At 41.3% G+C, this 10,119-nt stretch overlaps 1 protein-coding gene across 1 annotated transcript; it reads left to right on the forward strand.

The window, feature by feature from the left end:
* Positions 1-777: 777 nt before the first annotated feature.
* LOC113908640 lies at positions 778-3,263 on the forward strand. The gene is made up of 2 exons (XM_027568956.2): positions 778-1,891; positions 2,064-3,263. Exons 1-2 carry the CDS (start codon positions 1,576-1,578, stop codon positions 2,309-2,311), a joined length of 564 nt encoding a protein of 187 aa, XP_027424757.1. The 5' UTR covers positions 778-1,575; the 3' UTR covers positions 2,312-3,263.
* Positions 3,264-10,119: the final 6,856 nt, after the last annotated feature.

The following is a 10,119-nucleotide window of genomic DNA, read 5'->3' on the forward strand; positions in this document are numbered from 1 at the left end:
TGGGATTTGAAAGTTTGAAACATATTTTAGCTTTCCCCTATAGCAGCCCTCCATCTTCTTCCCCCTCTCCCATCCCTTCCCCACATCTACTGGACGCAGATGAGGGCCAGGAGACACCAGACTGGATGCAGAAGGACTTCTCCATTTTTTCAAGATTCAGTCTTTTCCAGCTACGGCTCACTGTGTTTGGCTCCTTCTTCACTGAGGACATATTCTGTCCCAGGAAGCTCTTCAGTCACTCCAGGAAACAGGCTTTTGGGGCCTTGCCCCATCAGTTCAACAGACATACCCAGATACGTGTGAACCCCCAAGCCACAGCTTAGACTCAAATGGGGAGCCCCAACTGCAGCATCATTCTGTACCTATAGCTAGCAATGGTTTGTGGCCCTTGAACACAAGTGGAGAATGAAAATGGCCAAGACTTAGGGATGGGAACTGGCACAGACATGGGAGAAGGTCTGAGAATGCAGGAATTAGCATGGCTTTACTAGATTATAAATTTTATGAAGACCACTGAGCACCCAGCACAGAACTCTGCAGCCACCGAGTTAGTCTCCACACATGTGTATTAAATTTAATTGAAATGACCACTTTGTAGGCTGAAGGTCAAATGGCTTCCTTTTACAGAATCTTCTGTCCAGAGAATGCCTTTCAACCACCACCACCACCTTCCCCGCAAAACAAAACCTTCAGTGTTTTCACCTGTTATCTAAGTTTATTTTTTATAACATAACTTTGAGACAGGCAGCAGTAAGAATAGTTTCAACTTACCAGGAGGAAACGAAGACACAAAGAGATGATCTGACTTGGCCACAGTCCCAGAGGGCATCCGTGGCAGAGCTAGGATGGTCTCTAGGTCCCTGGGGTCTCTCAAGCCATTGTTCTGATGTCCCTGTATGTAATTGTTTTGATAGCAATTTCCCTGGTTCTCTCTCACTAGCCTAATCACGCATGTCAATCACATTCAGGACGGCCATGGGCCTAAGGGTCAGCCAGTGTCTCAGGAGGACGGAATTCAAAAGGAAAAACAAGACACAATAGCGCACTTTCTCCTTCAAGCACGTATGTCAGTTGTGGCCTCATAAGTCTGACAGTGTGTGTAGGAGCGAGGGTTGCTTTTTTTTTTTTCCTTCCCGATGGAGAAAGGATGTGTCCAGTGCTCTGACCACAGCAGAAAACCCAGAGAGAAATCCACCAGTTTAAGATCCTTTTACTAGAGAACACTCAAGGATACTGCAAGAGTTCTCCACCCACTCTCTAACGAATCAGGAGGGATGTCCTCTTTCTTCCTCCTCAGCGAGTCTCAGTCGCTTCACTCCATCTGTTAGGCACGCCTGGACGGTGGAGCAGGAGTGTAAACCTTGACGCGGATGCTAATTGCCCTTCCCCTACAGACCACTTGGCCTTCTTTCCTCATTTCACTTTCACTTTAGAGAGCCGCATCTGTGGCCCAGGAGACAGGGTCCAGGCTTGGCCCTGGAGAAGGCCCCGAGGAGAGGCGCGCGTGCGGCCGACAGGGCGGGGTGGGACAGGGAGCGTGCGCGGGGTCTGTTCGCGTGAGGCGTGGATCCTGGAATGTGCGTGTGCGCGGCCCTCGAGCACCGCCCGCGCGGCGCCGATTGGGCCGGGGGCGCGCGGCGGGGGAAGCCCTTGGCTAATCTCCTGCCATTCAGCCCGGTCGACGTCGGCGCCGGGGCCGTAGCGCGGCGCGCGGAAGGACAAATAGTCCCCGCGGCGACACCGCGCGCCCCTCCACGGCTCGCCTCGCCCCGCCCGGGGCTGCCGGGGCCCGGAGGCCCGGGCAGGCAGGGGGAGGGGCGGCCTCCGCGGCTGCTCGATCCCCGCTCCCCTCTTCGCGGCCTGATGAGTGGATTGAGCTCCCTTGGGAAAAGTAATTGGATTCCCGGCTCCCTCCAGCCGGGATGGGCGGAAATCGGAGGCTGAGCCTGCAGGTTGCGGGGGGTGGGTGGGGAGAAGAGAGGTCGGGGAGCAGCCGCATGGGAAGGAAACTTGGTGAAAGCACCACTCCGCCCTGACGTGTTGGCGTGCTTGTTTCTGTACAGGCCCCGGTAGAAAGCTGGGTGGTAAGGAAGGATCAACGGAGATTACCCCTGGTGCCCCAACCACCTGGCACGTGACTTTTGCCCCTCCAAGTTGTCATCATTCTGAAATTCACCTGGCTGCTGATCTCCGGGAAGAGAGAGAATTTGGAACATTTGAGTCTTTCAGCCACCACCACCTCGTTTTTCTCTCAGAGCTCTACTTGGAGCTAAGATGGAGAAAGCCCTGCCAAATCTGGGATCGGAGATAACTCTTGTTAACGGGGGTACCGCGGGAGAAAATAACATTCTCACCAGAATCATCCAGGAAAGTATCTCAGGTCCTTGCTTTAGCAGTAGCGAACTTCCCTAAATTGTTTTTCCTTTGGGGAGACGGAGCAGAAGTGGGAGCCTTAAGCAGAGTTTATGGCCGAAATGTTAGGAATGTGCTAGGAATTTAAGTGACTAACTCATCCCTCTTGTGATTGTTTTTTTGTTTTTTCGCCTTATTTACTGTATTTCACTCATTCATTCATCTTCAAACAAGCTTTAATTGGGGGCTTTCTATGTGCCATTCTCTGTTATACTTCCCAGAGATACATCAGTGAATAAAAGAAGTCCCTGCACTCATGGAATCTCATTATAGTTCAGACAATACATGCACAAACAGATATACAATATAATGTCATGTAGTGATGAATGCCATGAGGACAAAACAGAGTAGAAGGACAAAGATACAGGTGAGAGCAGTGTGGTTTTTTTTACTACTTTAGGTAAATTGATCTAGAAAGTCCTCTTTGATGAAGCTATGTTCAAAACAGCGGTCTGAATGAAATGAGGGAGAAAGCCAAGCAAATGTCTGGGGGAAGGAACTTTCCAGGCAGAGAAAAGAACAAGTACAAAGGCTCTCAGGCCAGAGTGTTTGGGGAGCTTGAATTAGTGGGAAGAAAGGAGGCTAACATGGGTGCTATGCAATGAGCAGGAAAACAGAGATGGTCTTCTGACTTCCTTATTCCTCTGCTCAGGTCTAACCTGTCAGAATAATCATTCTAAATCTTCACTTTTTGTATATCTCTTCATGCTTTGATAGTTTCATGGCTATATTTTCTATTCCATTAAATTTAAATTCTTTTGACTGATTGTTAAGGTCTTGCCCCAATCTAGTTCCCTCTTAACCTGTGAACCATGTTTCAGTCTACTTTAGTTCTAGTTAGGTCTGTCTTTCAAGTATATTCATGTTCACTTATTCTTATGTATATTTGTTTATGGATCTACCCTCACACAACTTAGTATTGATTCAGTAAGGATGTATGGTTGCAAGTGACATAAAATCCAACTCAAACTGGCTTAAATAGAAAAGGGAATTTATTGGCTCACATAACTGAATAGTTCAAGATAGTTTTGTTAGACGTGGCTTGGCTGAAGAGTTCAAATTATGTCGTCAAGATTTGGATTCTCCCTGACACGTTAGCTCTTTCCTCTGCTGTTGGCTTCATTCTCAAGCCCCACAAAGGAACAACCAGCAACTCTAAGCTCATACTATCCTCACTACCAGCAAAGGTGAAGAACCTATTCCTAAACCAATCACTGTTGCCAGAGAAAGAGATGCTCAGATTGGCTTGCACTGATTGACAAGCCCATCTCAAAAGTTGAGTCTATCAGTAACACATGAATGGCACAAGAAAGTGATTTTAGGAAAATAGGAGTATGGTTAACAGAGGAAGGGTAGATATGTCCTGGGTAATGAATGAGAACAGCAGACATACCACACACCCCGTTCTTCTGTTGATTCTTCTCAAACATTCTTCCACTACATATGCCTTCAAAATGTTTATTCCTATTCAATGCAGTAATATTATTTACCACAAAAAATATGCTCACTTCTTCCCCAAAGAGAGATGATCCAAATTCTCATGTAGTTACTGAAGATAACTCCCAAGTCCAGGACAGCAGGGTAATAAGCATGTTTCTCTATTATACAACAATGGTAGTTCCTCAAGGTCTAGTAACCTAAGGCTACAAGATAAAATTAGCTACCAAAAAAAAAAAAAATTTAGCTACAAAATACTTAATACATAATGACAGAAAAAGAAAAGAAGAACTGCAACAAAAACTCGTATTTGGAAAAATGACTAATGGCAAACACATAGTGGTCTTTAATTCATAGCATATATCATGCTAGACAGAAACACCAAGGCCTTCCTACCATGAGAGAGGAGAAAGTTCTTTGATCAACACATCTGGCTGCCATATGTTCAACTATTGGAGAATCTCTCATCCATTGTTCCCCCATGCCATATCTTTAATGGACAGTGGGGAGTATAATCCTTCTAGGGACCACACCTCTTCAACATTCTCTTTCCTGATATAGTGGCAATTGAAAAAAAAAAAAAACAAACAAACTTGCTATTACAGAGATAATTAGCTTTTACTACCAAATAGCTGTGATCCTCTTCTGTTATGTAGAATTGTTGCTAGGAAGTAGCTGCATAGGCAGGGACTACATTTTCTAGCTTCTCCTTTTAATCTTTACAAAGTCGTACAATTAATTATCTCCTTTGGAATATGAGTGGAAGTGACATGAATCCCTTCTTGCCAATGTGGCTAAGAACTAGGTATGTCTTCTATGGTTTCTTTTTCTTCCTCTAGCTGCACTGAGAGGACTCTAAGACCCTAGAGAATAGTTCTAAGAGAACCATGAGATAGAAGGAGTCTGGGTAGCTGAATGACCTTGTAGAAGGCCACTTTCTAATCAGGAATACCAATATTGGACTTTGCAAAAGTGAAAAATAAACATCGGTAGTGTTAAGCCAATCAAACTTCTGCACTATGTGTTACAACACTTAGTGCTAACCCTAATAACTAGCCTTTATTCTCCAGACTTAGGATTTTTCTCACCATACAATTTACTTTACTTTTTTTTTTTTTTAAGTAGGCTCTACGCCCAATGTGGGTCTTGAACTCATGACCCTGAGACCAAGAGTCCCATGCTCTGCAGAGGGACCCGCCAGGTGCCACAATTTCGTTACTTCTTACCAAGCTTCCAGTCTATTTGCATTTGGCCAATTTCATGGGGAAGAAAACCTCCAAAGCTAGATGTTATGTTAAGCTGCAGTCTTTGCATCTAGATTCCAATACGGGTATTTTTATCTTTCCATAATACGCCTTGTTATACTCCTTACTTAGTGGCCTCCATTTTGGTTTCTGCCTGAGAATGATTTGAAACAATAGCTACTGAAAAAATAAAATGAAAAAAAAAAGAAATAATAGCTACTAGTTTTGCAAGGGGGAACATGGGCATACTGGTGCTGGAGGGAGTAGAATGGGATAATTATTACCTTTCTAAGCAGGCAGGAATTGCTAGAGAGAAGCCTGGGTGTGTTCAGACCTCTCCCAAGTGCCAGTCTTTTCCCTTTCTTGCCTTCATTGGCATTAAAATTCTCCTGGGGCTTTTCCCACACTAATGGCTCCAGATTATTGAAATTTCTGTCATATTTGATTGAGCCTTTAGCAAAAATGGTCACTTATAACAAAGTATTTTTCCCTCTCAGGCTTAGATAAATCAAATTCAATCCTAAACTTGAGTCTTTCTTATAGGACCTAACTGAAAGCCAACAGGCCAACATGTAATAGTTGGTGTACTCTAGTATCTTACCTTTTAGTGACATTTTTTACATTTCATACTTGATAGGCACATGTTTTGGATTCTAATATACAACAGGTGCCACTTTAATGTACTACTTTGCTATTGAATTCCCAACCCAATATAGATGAGGCCTCATCTGAATCAACTGATTCAATATTTTAAGATCTTTCACTTACTAATCCCCAGTTCTGATACCAATTTGTGAATTGTTAGAGCTATTTTAGTTGCAGGTGACAAAATAAAAAACACAAAAAAGACTTATACAAAAAAGAATATATTGGCTATCGGCTCACATAGCTAAGGAACTAGTGATATATTTAGCTTAAGGCATAGCTTGATCCAAGGGCTTAAGCAATGTCATTAGAATTCTATTTCATTTCATCTCTTGGCTCTGTCTTCTGTGTTGGCTTCATTTTCAGGCTCCATATGGTGGCTCCTGGCAGCTCCAGTTCACATAATCCTTACTGTTAGGAATCTCAGTGGAAGAGTACATGCCTTTTTCCCAGAAGTGCTAGCAATAATCTCCTTATATTTTATTGGCTTTGATTAGGACATGTGACCAGAAGAATGATTACTCATGTTGTTAAGAGTGGAGTCCAGTCTCCCTAAAAGATGTTGACTGAGAGTAATAGAGGAAAACAGGGTATGGTTATCAAAAGAGTGAATGCTGAGTGGCAAAAAACCAAATGTCTCTCATTAGATACCAATGTGTAGCGATTCCTAATTGCTTCACATGTGTTGGTTTTATCTCCTTCACTGGACTGTAAGTCTCTCTGGAGCAGGATCATGTATTATATGTCTTAACAGTGCCAGCCCAGCAGGCAGTCCTTAGATACTGGCTGATTGATTGCCTCTTCGTGGCACACCGAAGAGGGTAAAAAGAGCTTAATAAAAGGATGATTAACAGAGATGTGGGAAGGGTTAAGGGAACCCACTAACAATGGTAAAACACCTAACTGGTAACAGTGAGAAGACTTAAGCCTGAAGGAGCAGGGGAAAGGAACTTTTAAGTGCTATAGTTTAGAAGGGGATGTCTGACAAACACTGTGACTATAAATAGAGAAATGCAGCCACTGCCAATGTGGCCCAGGAGGGGACTGGGAAATAAACACTTGTCCTCTTTTCCCCCAATCTCCAAACTTCTGTTGGTACCTCCCATTGGCCAAACTTAACCAGAAGCTATAGGGCTTGGATGACAGATAAAGTCTGTAGAGGTCAGCCTTCAGTATAGAGCAAGGCAAATAGGATGAAAAATGAGTCTGGAGGAGCAAATGGAAAATAACCAGGACATCCTTGTTATATTCCTTAGAGCAACCCTCAATAAAAACCACTCCTGTTTTGTAAGTGTTAACCATATAGCCTGATTTCCCAAGAAAATATAATTTTATCTTTTCCAATACATTTGTTAAATATATAACTAATGTGGCTTAATTTTTATAGCATTTTAAGACTTTAACATTCATGAATTCATAAAGCATGAAAAATCTTTTGTTAGCTTATGTAGTTAAAATGCTCTCATCATTGTATTGGTATGGAACTCCTCAAGAATATTGTACCTGGTAATCCATCAGAAAGCCCTGGCACAGAACTTGTCAAATAGTGACAAATTTGATAAATGTTTGATGATTTGAAGAATGATTAAATGAATAAATTAAAGCATTTAGAGCCAGACTCTAAGTGGGAAACTAGATAGGTTTTCCTTGTTAAAGGTTGATGCTAACTATATAACATCTACCAATCCTGTCTCTTAAAGTCTGACATTGGCTTCTTAGCTGTTGATCAAGGTTTTATCTCATAGAAAATGGAACTGCAATAAATTTTCTTTGTCAACCTTTAGAAGTAAGAAGTTTTATAATTAACTGTCATGCTAATACACTCACTATAAAGTCCATTTCAGTTAAGGAACTATTATTTTTTTTAACCTAAAATTGGGTCTCCTCATGGAATTGTCATTTAAATGTAAGAAAAATAAATATATTTGCTTCAGTATATAAACTGGCATTATAAAATATCAGTCCAAACTGTTTCTCTAACAGATTTTAGTTAAGCCAAAATTCCACACTTTGATTCTTTGGCAATCTTGTGTATATAGGCCTTGAACAGTTTACAAAATGTTTTCATGTGAATCACCATTTATTCATACAACAAATAGTACTGAGTACCTACTGTGTGCCACACATAATCTCTGCCCTCGTAGAACTTACAATGCAGAGCATTGTTTCTCAAACCTCAATGAGAATATAAATCACCTGAGGATCTTATGAAAATGCAGGTTCAAAGTCTGAGATGAGACCCAAGATCACATTGCTAACTAGCTTCTGGGTGATGCTGCTGTTCCTGGTCTGAGGACAACATTTTGAGTAGCAAGAACCTAAGAAGCTCTTTAATTCTCACAACAACTTCGTAAGAAATTATCAGTGTTTTTTTTATTTTATCTTGAGTACTTGTACTATGTACAAAGCACTGTGCTATTAACACTTCAATAAAGATAAATAGTCCCACTGCACAAAGGCCTTTTGGAAACTCACCATATAGAAGGAAAAAAACTAGTGTAACAAATAATTATGGATGTGTGATTCTATTTATATGAAATATCCAGGAAAGGCAAATCTATAAAGACAGAAGATAGCTTGGTGGTGGGAATGGGGATTAATTGTAAATCATCATGAAGGATCTTACTGGGGTTATGAAAATGCTTTAAAAACTGGATACAGTAATGACTACACAACTCAATAAATTTACTAAAAATCATTGAATTGTACACACTCAAAAAGGGATGCATTTGCTAATATATAAAGTATACCTCCATAAAGTTGTAAAAAACCAATTATAATGTGAAAAAATGCAATAATAAACATGTAGTCTTAACTCATTTTTTGTAACTCCCTTCAACAGCCAAGAAAATGAGCTCACAGAGGCTAAAAGATTTGCTCAAAGTCACATAACTAGTTAATGACAGGGTTACATATAAATCTAGTTCTACTAAGGCAAGACTAGTCATTGTCAGAAACCTCATCACCGGAGGAGGCATAGAGATGATGCCAGGAAATAGACACCCTTCCACCAAATGGAGGTTGTACCTCTTGCAGAATTGTCTTCACCCTGTGCAGCAGAGATCATCCTGAGTGGTGACCTAAGTGGAATATCATACACATACTGCAGTTGATGGGCTGTGCAAGCCAGCTATCTTCTGGCAGACCCTTTGGCTTCTCAGGGTTCTTAGATTCAAGCAATGAAAATCAATTCTGACTGATTTAGTAGCAAAGAAGTGGCCAACTCACAGAATCATTATGAGGGTTTAGAACCAAGTTCAGAGCTGTGCAGCCAAGAACAGTACCCAAAATCATGCTGCAGAAACAAACATAGTGAGAAGACTGCTATCACGGATGCTGCTAAGCATACGGGACTCTGCCCCTTTCTTCCACCACCACCGCTGCCCTGGGAACTTAATTTGGCCACAACTGCACTGTTGCAAGGGAACTAACTGCTATCTGTGTTTCCAGTTCTCTACTCAAGGCTATGCAGGTGCTTCTGATTGGCCAAGGGCAGGTTATGTACCTGAATCTAGGCTGCAAAGGCGGATAATAAAGTATTTGACAACTTCTGTCAGTTTCTAGATCGTGAGAATGGGGCTTCACTTTACACTTTCTTCCAAGGTTCACATATCACTGAATTCTCTAAGGTAAGAGAGTTCAGATGCTGGGCCACCAAAACAAAAACAACCAACAAAAAAAGATGTTCATTATAGCCTTGCACAAATGATGGTTCATGAAATAGCAGCATCAACACAAAGCAGAAGGTTGTTAGAAATGCAGAATCTCAGGTTCTATTCCAGATCTGCAGAATCGAGATCTGCTTTCTGACAGGTAGCTGAGGTAATTTGTATGCACATTAAAGTTTTAGAAGTGTTGCTGTACGTCATACAACATATATTTCTTTTTAATTTTCAAAGATCAGTCACCATTAGGCTCTATTTATCCACAGGGTTGCCAGATTTAATGCAGGATGCCCAATTAAATCTGAATTTTAGATCAAGAACAAATCATTTTTAGAATAAATATGTTCCATGAAATATTTGGGACATACTTATGCTAAAAATTATTCCTTGTATATCTGAGATTCAAATATAACTGGTATGCGGTATTTTATTTGGCAATCGTAATCATCACAAAACTTACCACAATGAACAGAAATTAACAAAAAGAAAGGACATTAACATAACTGCCTACAGGAAAGCATTTACATCAGTTTTCTATTTTGCCACGGTAGGCTCTAAGTATCCTGAGATCATAACATGGAAATTCTGTACAGTTTCAAACCCACTTTGAGTTCTGCTTATAAGCATTTAATGCTTGAGATCCCCTATAATATGAAGGTGAATGTTCTGTTAACCCTGAATATTACTGTTCTGTAGGATGAGTTAATTTTTTAATA

This window comes from Zalophus californianus, chromosome 6, assembly GCF_009762305.2.
Source record: "Zalophus californianus isolate mZalCal1 chromosome 6, mZalCal1.pri.v2, whole genome shotgun sequence".
Lineage (NCBI taxonomy): Eukaryota > Metazoa > Chordata > Mammalia > Carnivora > Otariidae > Zalophus > Zalophus californianus.

What these genes read in the sequence shown, in the direction of transcription:
- LOC113908640 (XM_027568956.2), top strand. Translation starts at nt 1,576, where the DNA reads ATGTGCGTGTGCGCGGCCCTCGAGCACCGCCCGCGCGGCGCCGATTGG. An exon ending in ATTGAGCTCCCTTGGGAAAA is followed by an intron (nt 1,892 to 2,063) that starts GTAATTGGATTC and finishes GTTTCTGTACAG; the next exon opens with GCCCCGGTAGAAAGCTGGGT.